The 19,088-nt window shown below is 34.6% G+C and overlaps 1 protein-coding gene across 1 annotated transcript in view; it reads right to left on the reverse strand.

Annotated features, from left to right (window-relative positions):
- The window catches only part of CCDC152 (coiled-coil domain containing 152), a 44,931-nt gene that overhangs the window by 16,897 nt on the left and 8,946 nt on the right, over nt 1-19,088 (reverse strand). The window contains exons 4-6 of the mRNA XM_019013294.3: nt 15,171-15,239; nt 5,116-5,180; nt 1,073-1,175 (exon numbers count right to left, since the gene is read on the reverse strand). Of these exons, the coding sequence (XP_018868839.1) occupies nt 1,073-1,175; nt 5,116-5,180; nt 15,171-15,239 (237 nt within the window). The remainder of the gene's footprint in view (nt 1-1,072; nt 1,176-5,115; nt 5,181-15,170; nt 15,240-19,088) is intronic.

Here is a 19,088-nt window from a genome sequence, read left to right on the forward strand (position 1 = left end):
CAAAAGCAAATGCATCAAAAACAAAAATAGAGAAATCGGATTTAAAGAGTTTCTGTACAGCAAAAGAAACAATCAACAGCATAAACAGACAACCTACAGAATGGGAGAAAATATTTGCAAGCCGTATATCCACCAAAGGACTAATATCCAGAATCTACAAAGAAGTTAAACAAATCAACAAGACAAAAACAACCCCATTAAAAAGTGGGCAAAGAGGACTTGAATAGACACTTCTCAAAAGAAGACATACACACAGCTGACAAGCATATGAAAAAATGTTCAACATTACTAATTATCAGAGAAATGCAAGTTAAAACCACAATAAGATACCTTCTCAAACCAGTCAAAATGACTAATAGTCAAAATGAGTATTACTAAAAAGTCAAAAAAATAACAGATGTTGTCAGGGATGTGGAGTAAAGGGAACAATAATGCACCGTTAATGGGAATGTAAATTAGTTTCACCCCTATGGAAAACATTACAAAGATTTCTCAAATAACTAAAAATAGAATTACTATTCAACCCAGTAATCCTACTATTGGGTATCTACCCAAAGGAAAATAAATTGTTTTATCAAAAAGACACTTGTACTTGCATGTTTATCACAGTTCTATTCACAATAGCAAAGTCATGGAATTAACCTAAGTGCACATCAATGATGGATTGGATAAAGAAAATGTGGTATATATACACCATGAAATACTATGCAGCCGTAAAAGAGAATAAAACTGAGTTATTTGCCAACATGGTTGGAGATGGAGGGCATCATTCTAAGTGAACTAACTGAGAAACAGAAAGTCAAATACTGCATGTACTCACTTATAAGTGGGAGCTAAACAATGCATAGTCATTGACATAAACACAGAAACCATAGACACTGGGAACTCCAAAAGAAGGGAGGGTGGGAGGGGTGAGGGTTGAAAAATGATCTACCACGAGTTATGTTCACTATATAATTGATGAGTTCACTAGAAGCCCAAACACCAGCATTATACAAAATACCCATGTAACAAACCTGCACATTATATCTCTTGAATCAATAACAAAAAAGCAAGTTTATTTTAAAATTACCTTTTCTCTGCATGTCCTGATAAAGTTTGCTTATTTCTTTCTTATATCCCTCCTCTTTGATTTTCATTTCACTTACAAGTTTGGCAATATTATTCTTATATTCCTAAAGATTAAAATATATATTAATTTTTAAAATTTAAATATGTGTATATAACTTCTGATTCCTAGAAAGGTGAAATTCTCCATTCATATTACTTTTTAAATACTTTAAAAATTCTCCATTTATGTTACTTTTTTAAAAGGTACTATAAATGTAATATAAATGAACAATTTCACCTTTCTAATAATTAAAAGTTATATCTACAAGGAAAAATATTGTTCATTGTTTGAATAATCAGCTTTGAGATAGACTCATTTTATTTTATTTTTTTGTATGTATAAAGTATTTATTTTTTAATTTAAATTTTTGGCCTGGTGTGGTGGCTCATGCTTGTGATCCCAGCACTTTGGGAGGCTAAGGCAGGCAGATCACGAGGTCAGGAGATCGAGACCATCCTGGCTAACACGGTGAAACCCCGTCTCTACTAAAAATACAAAAAAATTAGCTGGGCGTGGTGGTGGGCACCTGTAGTCCCAGCTACTCGGGAGGCTGAGGCAGGAGAATGGCGTGAACCCGGGAGGCCCTGAAGCTTGCAGTGAGCCGAGATGGCACCACTGCACTCCAGCCTGGGGGACAGAGCGAGACTCTGTCTCAAAAAAAAAAAATTTAAATTTTTAATTTGAAAATTAAAAATTATATATATTTATGATGTACAACATGATGTTTTAATATATGTATACATTGTGGAATGCCTAACTCAAGCCAATTAACATATCTATATTACGGATATGTTAAATATATGTTAAATATGTGAGGTATATCCATTTGCCTCACATATTTGTCACTTTTTTGTGGTGAGAACATTAAAAAACTACTCTCTTAGCAATTTTGAAGTATATGATACATTGTTATTGATAACAATCACCAAATTGTACAATAGCTCTCCTGATTCTATTCCTCCTTTCCAACTAAAATTTTTTATCCTTTCACCAACATCTCCCCAATTGCTGCCTCCACCACAGCCTAACCACCACTCTACTCTCTGCTTCATGAATTCCATAAGAAAGATCAATTTCTGATCCAAGGAGATAAGATAAAGATATTACAGAAACAATGCCTTTTTTTATCTTTGCTTTCTGGATACTCATCACCAGGGTTTAGAATATTAAGGATGCTCAAAATATTTAATTTTATGAATAAATGCCACTACAGAATTAAGGTATGTTCAATATAAGCCAAAACTATACGTTAGAGCCAACAAAAGGCACTGTTCAATAGCCAGCAAGCTTACTATAATGTAAGATGAGTCTCTCTGAATGCAAGCTGAACTTCTGTTTCCAAAAATTATATAAATATTCCTAATTCCCAGAGCAAGATTAAGCATTACCCATGGTAAGTGTATGCTTTATAAGGAGGCATAGAGAGAAAGATGAGTTTGGGATTTGCAAAGTGCTTAACAGCTGCCTGAGATTAGCTTCTTAGGTTGTTGAAGGATAGGGGTGATTTATTATGCTAAGAACAGGGAGAGGAGCATTGAGAGTGGTGATGGAAGACAGTTATTTTACAATTGTGGAGATAAATTTTAAAGCTTTACCAGGGGTATGGTCCTACATGAAGAAATTATTCAGAGGCCTAAAATGCAGGCAAGAGAAAAGGAAAGCAGGAAGAATAAAAGTATGATAGTAATAAAAAGGCAATAATAAAGGCAAGAGGTCAATAAAAGCCTCTAATACCTAACAGCTGGGACTCACCATTGTGTTCCCAACTCCTTGTGTGTAAATACATATATATATGTGCACACACATATATCTTGATGTATATTTCTTGAATGAATGGGAGTGCCAATAAGAATTATTTAGGTCAGAACTGTTAACCTAGACCCAGTGAATAGGCTTTTGATCAACTTCCAATTTTAATGTAAAATTATACATGTATTTATTTGTGTGTGTATGTGTGTGTGTGTGTGTGTGTGTGCGCGCATTTTTCTCAGTGAGGATTCATAGCTTTTAATAGATATTTCATGGTATTGAGGAGGTTAAACAATTTAAAACAGGTCAAGACACACTGGTTTCTATGCCCACAATTAAAAATTGGCATACATTCCTCCATATTATCTCAGTTCAAGAGATTTTGTCTGGATTCCTGTTTGTTCTACTTATCCTGCCAGGCAACTTGTTGGAATGAACAAAGCTATTCAACTTCTCGGTTCTGATTAAAACTGGGCAGGTGAACCCAGCTGGCAATCCCACAAATTGCCATTTTCTATGTATCTAGATTTCTAGATGGGCAACTACAGAGCAGCTTTTATAAACTACTCCTGACAACTGTGTGCACTAAGCTGTTGCTGCTCTGAGAAACCACAAGAGACAAACCTATGCACCTTTCTATTCTCCACTGATTTTTGCCACAGGAAGATGTCACCAGGAAAGTGGAATGCTACCAGTTAATTCGGTGAGACCCAGGATTTGCATTTCAGCCTCCAGTCATGAAGACTATTCTATCTGGGTTGAGCCAAGCTCTATCTCACTAGATCTTCTCTTCCATTTTAGCCTGTGCCATTCCTAAAAAATGTAATCTTTTCATTTTTCTAAGGAGACTAATCCCAATAGGTTACAATTGGTTGTCTTCTTTTCATATGCTTTCTGGGAACTTTAAATTCCAAGGAATAGCCTCTGGTTTCACTCTTGATATAAAAAACAATGATTCTCTCTATATAAGTTGCAAAATCCTTCTACTCTCACAAATACTGCTATTGGGTACCTCCTGAGTTTGTTCCTGGGGAGTTTTCTCCATGAATTTTAGATGTGTTCAGAGGTTTTGAATTAGCAAATCTGCGTTGTCATAGTTTGCTTTGGGCAGCCCCTAAGTAAGAAATTCAGACTCTTGGGTTGTGGTGTTTTCTCTTTAATTTCTTCCCCTCTGAACATTCCTGTAGCATTCTCAACAAAGCAGTATCCTAGTGCTTGAAGTTTTAGAAAGGAAAGTAGGTCAAATTTTCTCCCCCTGGTTCCCCACCCCAATTACAACCTGACTTTACCATCTATTTTTGAGATCTAGAGTCAATATATTAAAAGGATTGGGAAAGAACAAAGGGAAAAAGGAAAAGAAAGGGGGAGAAAGGGTAGGATTCATTTCAGAAATACTTAAAAACCATCTCAAAATTGGTGATGAAAAGCTAAATTTTCTAAGAGCACAGCCAGAATGCTACTTATTACTGTACAGGATTAACCAGAAGTTCTGGGCAGATTTCTTCAGAGGGTCCTCAGATGAGGAACCAGACTGAATTTAGAGAAGATTCTTCAAGCTGAAGGCTCCTATAGATTCAACTTGAGTTTTGAGGATCTTTTGTCTGCTAGAATTTGACATATTAGCTCTTGAGAGATGAGGAAGTTAGCATAATGAACCTCTCAAAGAGCAGAGGGAACTGACATTTATTTAGCATCTTTTATGCTTTTTAGACACTGTTCATGTGTTCTACAACTGCTGTCACTACACTGTTCCTACAGGAGATAAGGAAAAGTAGCAGAGGGTATGGTGGCTCCTGGGAGAGAAATAATTTGTGATCCACATGAAATGCCCCCTGTATTGGAATGGTGTAATGATTACCCAAATCATAAAGAGTATAGATTCATTTACATTATAATAAGAAAGTTCACTAGTAGTAACAAATAAAGTTTACTAGAGTAAAACCTCTATTAACATAACTGAAAAATATGTAGCAAAATAACTGCATCTCTTTTTGGTAGAAAGAAAAAGTAATGCAAGTTATTTGTTAGTACATTATATTTTGTAAAAAAAAAACTCTTAAAACTAGTATTGCTTTGAAAACAAATTGTCATTTACTAAAGATTTTGGCATATATACGTATATCTCCACACACACACACACCCCCACAAACATTTGGCTGTGTTTATTAATTTAAAAACCTTTTTTTTTTTTTTTCTAATTTGAAAAGATAAATCTCCACAGGGACTTGACTGAATAGAATGATACATAAACTCACCTGCTCATGAGACTTTAACTTCTCTTTTATAAGATCAGCACTTATTTTTAGTTGTTCATTTTCACCTGTGTAAGAATAATCAAAGAACATCATAATATATAGCACTTTTCAATTAATATGAAAATATGTTCAACATTTTAGCTTCCATTATGTATGCATTCAACAAACATGCATCCAGCAGCTGCTACACATCAGGCACCATGCTAGACACTGAGAATATGAAAGTGAAAAGAGTTACTGCTCTTCAAATAACTTACAGCCTAGTGCTGAGTCAAATGTGTTAGTAGTTATAATATGCTATGATAATTGCTCTTTAATGGCAGTATATCTGAAATACTACAGGAACCTGTAAAAAGAAAACCTAGGGCAGCTTGAAGTCAGGAAAGGATTTAGAGAAGAGAAGCTACTTGAGACGAGATTTAAGTGATAGGCTTACCCCATGTTAAGAGAGAGCATTCTAAATACAGAAAATCGCACAGAAGACCATGGGCTTGAGTGAATACAGCTTGGAAAAACTACAATTCAAGTACGGTATTGTTGAAGTGTAAAGTGTGAGCAGGAGATGCTATATAGGTTGGGATCCTATCACTAGGTAGACATATTCTAGATGAACAATTTTGGATTTTGGTTTTAGAGGTTACAGGGAGTCATCAAAGAATTTTGAATAGTGCAGAAGTGAAATAATGAGAGTTACATGCTAAAATGATTATCTGGCAATGTGGATGATGAATGAGAGGGTTTTGACCCTAGAGGAATGGAGATCAGTAACTATAGGTCAAGTAAGAGACAACAGGAACCTAAATTACGTCAGTGGCAGTATGGAAAAAAGGAAGCAATGAGGAGAATCATTATTTAGATGATAGAATTACCTAGGAATTTAGTGACCCTTTAGATAGAGGAGGCAAAAGAGAAAGGGGGAGCCTTTTCTTTTTAGGTTTCTGGTTTGGGTAACCGAAAACAATACCTTAATATTTTTAACAAAGTTTAAAAACCCTGTGGTTAATTTTGATTACTAAACATCCAGGTCGGTTTCCAACTGTAATTTCCTATTTGATTGAAAGTTTTCATGATCCTTATCACTGGCTAGATCAGTGGCTGTAAAGAGTCAATAGAAGTGGGAAAGAAGTCTTAGTTTACTCCGTAGTTGCTCTTCCCTGTCTTTCCTCTGGGTCATCTCTTGGCGGGTGGAGACAGGAAATGAGGAGAGGTAAAAAATTCTCTATTTAACTTCGAGGTTCCAGTCTTTTAGGTGGTTGTAGCAAATATATGCAGAGTCTGGACTCACTCCAACATTTGGCGACTTTTTAGCAGATGTCACTAGAATATGGAAATATGTAGCTATTTTGTTGTTAATTGTGGCATTGGCCCTAGTCACTAATTCCCGGTAAACAGGAAAAGCCTCAACGGACATCCTATTACAATTTCCCCTCTACAACCTTAACTATAAACACAACCAAGAAGTAGTCAAACAAAACAACAAATCAGTAAATATTTTTGACATTATCTGAATAATGCTTTTAGGAAGGTTTGTTTTGTGGTATAGTAAAGTTGAGAGGAGCCTTGGAAATAGAATTCACTTATGAAACTATTGCAGAGGTATTAAATCACAGTATTAAAATTAAAACCTTGACTATAAACAAAACCAAGAAGTAGTTAAACAAAACAACAAAAAATCAGTAAAGATTTTTGACATTATCTGAACAATGCTTTAGGAAGGTTTATTTTGTAGTAGAGTAACGTTGAGAGGAGCCTTGGAAATAGAGTCCACTTATGAAACTATTGCAGAGGTATTAAATCACAGTATTAAAATTAAAACCTTGACTATAAACAAAACTAAGAAGTAGTTAAACAAAACAATGACAAATCAGTAAAGATTTTTGACATTATCTGAACAATGCTTTAGGAAGGTTTGTTCTGTAGTATGGTAACATTGAGAGGAGCCTTGGAAATAGGGTCCACATATAAAACTTGCAGAGGCATTATATCAAAGTATTAAAATTAAGTAAAGATCTAAAATCTATTAGTTTTCAAAGGCTGTGATGAGAAACCGATAGGAAAAGTGTTACATTTTTAAGGGTCATATTTAATACAAATCTTAATCTTGATGACGGCCTCAGTTTGTCAGATTGTGTCTTTCAAGAAATTAGTCCATTTCACATAGGCTATCAAATATTTGAGTTGAGCACAGAGTTGTTCAGAGTATTCCTTTATTATCTTCTTCTTCTTCTTCTTCTTCTTTTTATATTGAGATGAAGTCTTGCTCTTGTCCCCCAGGCTGGAGTGCGATGGCGCGATCTTGGCTCCCTGCAACCTCCCCCTCCTGGGTTCAAGCTATTCTCCTGCCTCGGCCCCCGAGTAGCTGGGATTACAGGCACACACCACCATGCCCGGCTAATTTTTGTATTTTTAGTAGAGATGGGGTTTCACCATGTTGGCCAGGCTGGTCTCCTTTATTATCCTCTTAATGAACATGACATTTGTAGTGATGTCCTCTCTTTCATTTCTGATATTATTAACTTGCGTAATCTCTCCTATTTCCTTAGTTCATCTGGCTACAGACTTGTCAATTTTATTGATCTTTTCAAAAAAACAGCTTTTAGTTTCATTGCTCTCTATTGATTTCTTGTTTTCAATTTTATTAATTTCTGCTTTATTTTTATTATTTCTTATTTTTTTACTTATTTTGGATTTAATTTGTTCTCCTTTTTCTTATTTCCTAAAGTGGAAGCTTAAATTAATTTTAGTTTTTTGTTGTCTTCTCATATACACATTTAGCGCTATAAATATCTCTTTAAGCACTGTTTTTGCAGCATTTCACAAATTTTAATAACTTGTATTTTCATTTTTATTTAGTTCAAAATATTTTAAATTTTGTTGATATTTGTTTTTTGACCACTGTATTATTTAAAAGTGTTATTTAATCTGCATATATTTTGAGATTTTTTCATCTACCTTTCTGTTTTTGATGTCTACTTTAATTCCATTGTGGCCTGACAGCAGACATTGTATGATTTCTGGTCTTTCAAATTTGCTAAGGTGTGTTTTATAAACCACAATGGGATCTATCTTGGTGACTATTCATTAAGTTTGAGGAGAATGTGTATTCTGCTGTTGTTGGATGAAATAGTCTATAGATGTCCATTATAGTCAATTGATTGATGTTATTGTTGATTTCAACTGTGTCCTTACTGATTTTCTGATAGAAGAATGTTGAAATCTTCAACTACAATAGTGGACTCATCTATTTCTCCTTGCAGTTCCATAAATCTTTGACTCACATATTTTTGATGCCTTTGCTAGATGCATATATAAAACAATTTTATGTCTTCTTGGAGAATTAACCCTTTTATCATTATGTAATACCCCTTTTTATCCTGGATAATTTTTCATGCTCTAAAAATCTGCTGTTTGAAATGAATATAGCTACTCCAGTGTTCTTAGTGTTAGCACGGCATATCTTTCTCCAGCCCTTAGCTTTTAATCTATATGTGCCTTTATATTTAAAGTAGACTTTTTTTTGTAGAAAGATATAGTTGGGTAATGTTTTTTGATCCGCTCTGATAATCTCTGTCTTGTAAACTGTGTATTAGGCTATTGATTTTCAAAGTGATTTTTGATAAAGTTGGATTAATATCTACCGTATTTGTTACTCTTTTCTATTCATAGATCTTGTTCTTTGATCCTATTTTTGTCTTCTATTCTTTTTCTGCCTTTTGTGGTTTTGAGTATTTCACGTGATTCCATTTTCTCTTCTTTCTTAGAAAATCCATTATACTTCTATTTTTAGTTTTTTTTTTTTTAGTGATTGTCCTAGAATTTGCAATGTACATTTACAATGAATTCAGGTCCACTTTCAAATCCATTATACTGCTTCTCAGGTAGTACAAGTACTTTATACTAAAGTATTCATAATTCCTTCCTCTCATTCCTTATGTCATTGATGTCATGCATTTCACTTATGCATAAGCTATAATTACTTAATAATACATTATTGCTATAATTTTGAATAAATTGTTACCTGTTAGATCAATTGAGAATAAGAAAAATAAAAGTTTTTATTTTACCTTCACTTATTCCTTCTCTAATGTTCTTCCTTTCTATGCAGATCCAAGTTTCTGGCCTATATCATTTTGCTTCTCTCCTCTTTCATCATTTCCTGCAAGGCTGGTATACTTGCAACAAATACGCTCAATTTTTGTCTAAGAAAGTCTTTATTTCTACTTTCTGGACAATAATTTTGCAGGATGCAGAATTATTGGTTGGCGTTTTATTCTATCTCTCTCAGCACTTTAAATATTTCACTCTACTCCTTTACTGTTTGCATGGTTCCTGAGAAGAAGCTGGGTATAATTCTTATCTTTGGTCCTCTATAGGTAAATAATTTTCCTCACTCGTTTCAAAATTTTTTCTTTGTTTTTTATTTTCTACAGTTTGAATATGACATGTCTATGGGTAGTTTTTTGAGCATTTACCCTGCTTGGTGTTCACTGAGCTTCCTGGATCTGTGGTTTGGTATCTGATATTAATTAGGGGAAATTCTCAGTCATTATTGCTTCTGATGTTTCTTCTGTTCCTTTCTTTATTTTTCTTCTGATATTCCCATTAAGTGTTTGTTACAGCTTTTGTAGTTATTACACTGTTTTTGGATATTTTGTTACTTTTTTCCTAGTCTTTTTTTTTTTTCTGAAATTTCAGTTTCAGAAGTTTCTATTGACATATTCTCAAGCTCAGAGAATCTTTCCTGAAACTGAGAAATTATTTTCATTAGGCTATGTCTAGTCTACTAATGAGTCCAACAAAGGCATTCTTCATTTGTGTTACACTGTTTAGAGCCTTTAGCATATTAACTGTAGTTTTTTAAAATTTCTGGTCTAATAATTCCAATATCCCTGCCATTTCTGTGTCTGGTTTTGATGCTTTCTCTGTCTCTTCAAACTGCCTATTTTTTTTCTTTTAGTGTGCCTTGTAATTTTTTGTACAAAGCTCAAGACCAAGTACCAGTAAATACGCCTTTAGTGATTTGATGGTAAGGTGTTGCGGAAGGAGAAGCATTCTATAGTCCTATGATTAGGTCTCAGTCTTTCAGTAAGCCTGTGTCTCTGGACTGTGAGTTACCCACATGCTTCTCAGTTCCTCTCCCCTTTGGTGGGATGGGATGGCTAGAGTGGGCTGGAGTTGGGAAGGCTAGGGGGAGCTGAAATAGGATATTTTCCTCCCCTGAGGCAGCTTATCCTCGGCTAAAACCCCAGTAGTTTAGGCTCAGATAAAATAGCTTCTTTCAAGTCAGGCTTTGTTAAGAACAGAAGCTGTGGATTATTTCAAAATGGTTACTTTTCTTCTCCTCCAGCCAACAACATGAGGGAATTTTTCTCATATCTTAACTGTGAGATCTTAGTAGAGCTCTCACAGGTAAAACTTACAAAACTATAGGGGCTCTCCTATGGGATTGGGTCCCCTGAAATTTTTAATCTCTTAGATTTGACTACAATGAGCCATCTGCAATTCATCAAAATTACATTTTAGGGTTTCCTAGCCTGACAAACAGGGAGGTTTCTGCTCTTATTAAGTTGTAATTCTCTGAGTCTGCCTCCCTGTCTCTAATTTTAGATGCATCAGTTTGTCCTGCGACCTCACTTCTCTGATCAAAAGTCTAAGAAATGTTGATTTTTCAGTTTGCTCAATGTTTTACTTGTTGTTAGCAGGGAGTGACAACTTCTGAGATCCTTATATGTTTTACCAGAAAGATGAGGTACGTTTGAAGGATTTTCATTAAAGTTAGAATTCTATTTCCAAGTTTTATGTGCAAGTGAGAATACTTAAAAGTGACACATTTTCAGCCCTGAAGTTGCTTAATGGTGGAACCATTTCTAAAGATACGATGGTTTTTCCATAAATTAATTTTCCAAAATCAGTTAATTGGCCACTGTTGGCTGACATTTTATCAAGTCTAATAGACTTTCACTACTTTTTAACTTAATATGCCTGATAAAGAGCTTGTATGGGGGTAGGAGAAGTGACAGCTCTGATACTTTCTTATTGTTGGCTTGTGCTTGCATTATTGTAATTATTGTCCTCAATATATGTTTTATTTTTTAAAACTACTTGTCCATTTTGAAAGGATTAGTTTGATTAGAACTAGCTAATTTTATCTATCAATCCTCTTATCCAGAAACATATAAACTGTACTACATGGCCATACACTGAAACTAGGGGAAAAAGTAAACATGCAATTGTTCAGTTTTAGAACTCCCATTCTCCTCAGAGAAAGAAGAAACTTGTGTATCATGAGTGACATATAATTAACTTATAGATAGAAAAAGGAATATTATCCCAGTTATTAAATTTTTGTAAGATGACTGGCTTTGAATTCTCAGATAAAAATAAAGATAAATAAGAATTGCAATTTTTTTCTACATCTCATTGAATTATCTTTTTCATAATCCATAAGTCCCTACTCAAAAGATTCATTGATAAGACTAAAGCAAGGTAGCATTTCTCTCATTGTAACTGAAAAGTCTCTTAAACCCAAAGGGTAATTGATTAATCAGCTCAATAATGTTACCAAAAAACCAGATCCTTTTAGTTTACTTTTCTTGCTATCCTCTAAAATCATCCTGCTGGCATGATTTTTAGACTAGAAACAAGAAATCTGAAACAATTTTAGGCATTATGTACAGTCTTATAACAACCAGAAGAACACAGTCCATCTCTTGGGAGAGAGGAAAATTATTCCAAAAGAACTCCCTTGGAGCTTGGATGCGATCAGCTTCCCCTGAGGCATATGGTTAAGTGAATGAAGGGTGAATGTCTGAAAAAGAAAAACAGTTTCCTATTAAGGAGAGAAAAGAGCTATTGGAAAGGAAACCACTGGGTAGCTTAAATAAGCAGATTAATCATACTATCTTGGCAATCAATTGGATGAAAATGGTCAAATATAGATAGTTCTTATCTATTACCTTGCTCAATCAAGGTTTGTAAAAGCATTGGGAAAGTGAACTCAATGAGTCATCATTTATTTGCAAGAGACATCATACAATATTCATTTTTAAGAATGGCTATTTTCTTTTTCTTTTTTTTGAGACGGAGTCTCGTTCTGCAGCCAGGCTGGAGTGCAATGGTGCGATCTCGGCTCACTGCAACCCCCAACTCCCTGGTTCAAGTGATTTTCCTGCCTTAGCCTCTTGAGTAGCTGGGATTACAGGCATGTGCCACCACACCCAGCGAATTTTTGTATTTTTTTTTAGTAGAGGCGGGGTTTCACCATGTTGGCCAGGATATGGATTACAGGCGTGAGCCACAGCGCCTGGCCAAGAAAGGCTATTTTAAAACTTGTACTTGCCTTGTACTGGATCTTAAAGAGAAAGTTTTCTGTTTTCTCCCATTGATTATGATGTTAGCTGTGAGCTTTTCATCTATGGCCTTTATTGTGTTAAGGCAAGATCCATCCATGCCTATTATCTTCTCTATCTATGCCTATTTCGTGAGAGTTTTAATCATGAGTGGATGTTGAATTTTGTCAAATGTTTTTTCTGTATCTATTGAGGTGTTCATGTGTTTTTTTCTATTCATTTTGATAATAAATAGAAAACATATGGTGTATCACATTGATTGATCTGTGTATACAGAACCATACTTGCATCCCAGGGATAAATCCCACTTGGTTAGGATATATGATCTTTTTAATGGGCTGTTGAATTTTATTTGATAGTATTTTATTGAAGATTTTTGAGTCTGTGTTTATCAGGGATATTGGGATGTAATTTTCTTTCCTTGCAGTGTCTTTGTCTGATTTTGGTGTCAGGGTGATGCTGGCCTCATAGGATGAGTTTGGAAGTGTTCCCCTTGCTTTTATTTTTTGAAAGAGTTTAAGAAAAAGTGGTATTACTTTTTCTTTGAGTGTTTAATAGAATTCCCATGAAGCCACCTCATCCTGGGCTTTTCTTTGGTGGGAGATTTTTGATTATTTACTCAGTCTCCTTATTTGTTATTGGTGTGTTCCGATTATTTCTGACTCAGTTTTGGCAGGTTGTATATTCTTAGGTATTTGACTATTTCTTCTAGGTTATCCAGTTTGGTGGCATATAGTTGCTCTTAATAGTCCCTTATTATCCTCCTCACGCCCCCTAGGATATCAGTTGTATCGTCTTCTCTTTCATTTCTGCTTTTATATATTGACATCTTTCTTTTTTTTCAGTGTAGCCAAGCATTTGTCAATTTAGTTTATTTTTTCAAAAAAAAAAAAAAACAAACTCCTATTGTTGTTAAATTTTCTGTTGTTTTTTATTTTCTATTTGATTGATTTATCCTATAATCTTCATTATTTCTTTCCTTTGATTACCTTTGGGCTTAATTTGTTGTTCTTTTTCTAGTTCCTTGAGGTGTAAAGATAGATTACTTATTGGATATATATATATTTTTCCTTTTAAATTTAGGCTTTACAGCCATAAACTTCCCCATTAAAATGTCTTTTGCTGTATCCTATAGGTTTTGGTATGTTGTGTTTTCATTTGTCTCAGATACTTTTAAAATTCCTTTGGTTTATTCTTTGATTCAATGATTGTTCAGGAGTGTGTTTAGCATTTTTGCCTCTTCTTTTCAACATAGTGCTGGAAATCTTAGACAGAGCAATTAGGAAAGAGAAAGACATAAAGGGCATCCAAATCAGAACAGAAGAAAATTATCCATATTCGCAGATGACATGACTATATACTTAGAAAACCTATTAAAACTAATGAACGGATTCAGTAAAGTTGCAGTATACAAAATCAACATATAAAAATCGATCACATTTCTATATACAAATTACAAAATATCTGGAAAGGAAATTAAGAAACAATCCTATTCACAATGGCAATAAAAATACTTAAGAATTAACCAAAGAAGGTGAGAATCTTGTACACTGAAAGTAATAAAACATTGATGAAGGAAATGAAAGAAGACACAGATAAATAGATTAGAAGAATTACTATTGTTAAAATGTCCATACTATCTAAAATGATCTGCATATTTAATGCAATCGCTATCAAAATGCCAATGACATTCTTTACAGAAGTAGACAAAACAATCTTAAAATCCATATGGAAACACAAAAGACCTCAAATAGCCCAAGCAATCTTGAGTAAAAAGAACAAACCTGGAGCCATTGCACTATCTAATTTCAAAATATATTATAGAGCTACAATAATCAGAACAGTATAGCACTGTTAAAAAAAAAAACAGACATGTAGATTATGGAACAGAATAGAGAACCCAGCTGGGTGTGGTACTTTAGTCACAAGGAAGGGAAAAGTTGTTTTGAGCCCTGGCATTGAAATAGGAGCATGAGTGCCCCTTTTTAACACTCCAAATTACAGGAATCACATATAAGATCAATATTTTATCTCACATATATAAGGTGCTTGTTTTAAAATAAAGGCAGATGTCTAAGATGAGAAATGCTTATTTGATGTGAGTTTTATGTGGAAGGGGCCTTTAAGGCAATTTAGTCTAATCTCTGATATAGTAGAAGAAAATCTCACAGCCATCACAGCTGAGTCAGAACAGCATAAAATACTTGGTTGGTCTGTTTTGTGAATGGTAGGCCTGTTCGATTAACATGATTGTTACAGATAAGATAAGCTGAATGTGTTGACTTCACTTGCACAAATATAGTCTTAGTTTATGACAAAAAAATTAAATGGTAAACTATCACTGTGGTTTAAATAAAAAATTATGGTTTAACTAGTAATATCCACTCTTCAAAACTGAACACAAGATTATTAAAGACCAAGAATGCTACTGAGAATAAATAGAGTTCTAAATTTTTGAAGGTAATAACTATATGACCTATATAAAACATCCCTTTACGTCACTATCAGATAAAACATGACTGAATTGTTCTGTTCAGGATAACATTTCTTATTTCATAATCATCTAGGAAAGTATTTTTAAGTAGTAAGGAGTCCTCTTTTAGCTGATAAATTGAAACTTATTATCAACAATGTAAAAACTTCCTATTTTTAAAGGTGCTCAAATACACAATGCTTTTTTAGATTTTACTTTTTTTTCTAACTTACCTTTCAAATTCTGTTGATATTCAATGGTCTGTTGTAGCCCTTTTATTATATTATGAAGAGTAGCACATTCTGAAACATAAAAGATAAATTTATTTTAAAATCCCTTGCTTTCATTTTGGAATTATTCTCTCAGTTGAAATTATTAAAATAAAATAATATTTAAGCCAGGCATGGTGATGTGTGCCTTGCAGTCCTATTGACTCAAGAGGCTGAGGCAGGAGGATCACTTGAACCCAAGAGTTCAAGGCTGCAGGGGGCTATGCTCATGCCATTGCACTCCAGCCTGGGTGACAGAGCAAGACCCTGTCTCTAAAAATAATAATAATAATAATATTTAATTTGAAATTACAAGATATTAATAAAGCAGCCAAGCACCTTAAAGAAAATTATATAAAGGAAAAATGTAATTTTTTTTTTTTTTTTTTGAGACAGAGTCTTGCCCTGTCGTCCAGGCTGAAGTGCAGTGGCACGATGTCGGCTCATTGCAACCTCCGCCTCCCAGGCTCAAGTGATTCTCCTGCCTCAGCCTCCTGAGCAGCTAGGATCACAGGCACGTGTCATCATGCCTGGCTAGTTTTTGTATATTTTTGTAGAGACGGGGTTTCACCATGTTGGCCATGCGGTCTCGAACTCCTGACCTCAAGTAATCCACCTGCCTCAGGTGATCCACCCCCCTTGGTCTCCTAAAATGCTGGGACTATAGGTGTGAGCCTTTACTTTTAACTCACTCATTAAGCCAAATGAATTTCAAAACTTGGTAATGACTTTTCTAAAGCACAGAATAGTATGGATCCTACCATGTGCCTAAGCAATCTCTGCCCTAAGTAGTAAGGCACACCTACATATATCTGCGGAACTATAAGAAGTATGTCCATGCAAATCTTCCATGAAAGAACATCCTAAGGAAAGGGAGTCAAATTATATTGTTTTGGTATAAGACAATGTGTGGTACAATTGTGTGGTATAAGACAATGCTTTTCTTACTCTATCTTCCAGTCTGTCCTCTTAGTACTTAGGCTTGAGTCTTAGACCAAGAGATTAGCAATAAAAGGAGTAAAAACTCAGTAAGTAGTGTTCCAAGGCTTCAGCAACTGTGCTGCCAATGGCTGCTGACATAACAGAAGATAGAAGTTTCATTGCAAATATTAGAGCCTTGACGTGTGCATCCAAGCCTTGACTATAATATTGGTAGCCACCAGCAACAGCCAAGATGGACAGCAATAGTAGTGGTAATTTCTATTACTTTAGAAATCCACTTGGCTATTAGGGCTACAACAGCAGAGACTATTTTTTTTGTTTTGCTTACCATTGCTTCCTACTGTTTAGAACACTTGTGGTCCATAGTAGGCAATCCACAAATATTTGTTCAGTGATTATTGGGTTGATAGGTAATATCACAGTAAGCTGAAGCAGATAAGGGGTAAGTAGAGAATCTCTGGTATGAAAATAACATATATTTTGTTGACTGAATGAAAGAACCAATACTGTGAAGGGAGAATTCAAAACTTTTCACCTTTTAATTAGAGATTCTGCACTCAGTCTCATGTACTTTTTCAACTATGCTGATAGAAATGAAAGTATTTTGCAGAAGTTTAAAGCTTTGTGATGCTATAAGGTGCTATTGTGGCTCTTCACGCCTCCCTGCTCTCCCTACCATCCCCACCATCTACTCAAAGTTCCCCTCATCCTCCATTTTCTCTATCCTGCTATTTCCCAGTAAGAGAATAACGGTTAAATTACATTTGACAGAAATTAGCTGAGTCTGCTTCATGAGTATCACTGTGCTAGCTGATAGAATTCAAAAATTAAAGAGGCATAGACAGACTCTGCCATCACTTGTCTTTGTGCCTTTTAGAATAATGAATCCTGTGATTCATAGAATATAGTAGCTGAAGTTACTTCAGTAATCCGTAAATTGAAAACAGAACCCTGCAACTGAATGTTTCAAAAATGTGTATTTTCAAAACTTAAACACAAGGTGGCTCTCTCACCACATTTTTCTACAATGGAACCTAGATAAATTCTTCACGAGAATACCATTCACTAATTTTGAACAATGGCTTTTAATTCTCTTTCAAAATTTAATCCACACTGTTTGTTGTTGTTGTTGTTGTTGGACTTTACTGTGTAATTTGAAAATGCTGGCCTATTAAATTCTTCCTAAAAACCAGAGGTCAGAGTATTAAGCTATTTCTTATACTGTATAATTTAGTAAATCAATAATCATTTTGAGCTCAAATATGGGCTGTAAGATTAACCAAAAATATGAATATTAATATGTATTTCATACAATAGTTGCAAATATTAAAAGCAATTATACATGTAAAGAGTTTCCTGCAGTACTTGCTTCTCAATACTAATATTATTACTATCTTTAACTGGCAAATAAATTATTTATCTGTCTGGCATCAAATGTAGAAAATAAAATGTCCATGTATCATTCTTTGTTGTTGAATAAATTTGATCATGCGTAGTTTGCCCCTCCTTCCTAAGTGAATTATTACACACTTGGCTCCATAAGTTGTCATTCTTATGACAGCTTATGCTTTTTGCTAAGTACTATCCAGCAGAAAGGACATTAATTTAGAACAAATAAAATTGTATTTCTTAAAAATAATTTCTGTGGTTACATAGTAGGTGTATATATTTATGGGGTACATGAGATGTTTTGATAAAGGCATGCAATGTGAAATAAGCACATCATGGAGAATGGCGTATCTATCCCCTCAAGCATTTATCAACTGAGTTATAAACAATCCAGTTACACTCTTTAAGTTACTTTAAAATGTACAATTAAGTTATTATTGACTGTAGTCACCTTACTGTGCTAACGAATAGTAGGTCTTATTCATTCTTTCTATTTTTTTATACTCATTAACCATCCCCACCTCCCTTCCAGCCCCCCACTACCCTTCCCAGCCTCTGGTAACCATACTTCTACTCTATGTCCGTGAGTTTAATTGTTTTGACTTTTAGATCCCATAAATGAGAACATATGATGTTTGTCTTTCTGTGCCTGACTTATTTCACTTAACATAATGATCTCCACTTCCATCTATGTTGTTGCAAATGGCAGGATCTCATTCTTTTTTATGGTTGAATAATACTACATTGTGTATAAGTACCACATTTTCTTTATTCATTCATCTGTTGATGAACACTTAGGTTTCTTCCAAATCTTGGCTATTGTAATCAGTGCTGCAACAAAGAGTGCAGATCTCTCTTTGACATACTGATTTCCTTTCTTTTGTGTATATACCCAGCAGTGGGATTGCTGGGTCCTATGGTAGCTCTATTTTCATTTTTTCAAAGAGCCTCCAGGCTGTTCTTCATAGTGATTGTACTAATTTCCCTTCTCGTCAACAGTGTACGAGGGCTCCCTTTTCTCCACATCCTCACCAGCATTTGTTATTGCCTGTCTTTTGGATATAAGCCATTGTAACTGGGATGAGATGAGATTTCATTATAGTTTTGATTTGCATTTCTCTGATGATCAATGATGTTGAGCACCTTTTCATATGCCTGTTTACCATTTGTATGTCTTCTTCTGAGAAATGTCTATTCAAATCTTTTGCCCATTTTTGGATTGGATTATTAGATTTTTTTCCTATAGGGGTGTTTGAGCTCCTTATATATTCTAGTTATTAATCCCTTGTCAGAGGGGTAGTTTGCAAATATTTTTTCCCATTCTGTGGGTTGTCTCTTCACTTTGTTAATTGTATCCTGTGCTGTGCAGAAGCTTTTAAACTTGATGTGATCCCATTTGTCTGTGTTTGCTTTGGTTGCTTGTGCTTGTGGGTTATTGCTCAAGAAATCTTTGCCCAGACCAATGTCCTGGAGAATTTCCCTGATGTCTTCTTGTAACAGTTTCATAGTTTGAGGTCTTAGATTTAAGTTTTTAATCCATTTTGATTTTAT

This window comes from Gorilla gorilla, chromosome 19 (assembly GCF_029281585.2).
Source record: "Gorilla gorilla gorilla isolate KB3781 chromosome 19, NHGRI_mGorGor1-v2.1_pri, whole genome shotgun sequence".
NCBI classification, from domain to species: Eukaryota; Metazoa; Chordata; class Mammalia; order Primates; family Hominidae; genus Gorilla; species Gorilla gorilla.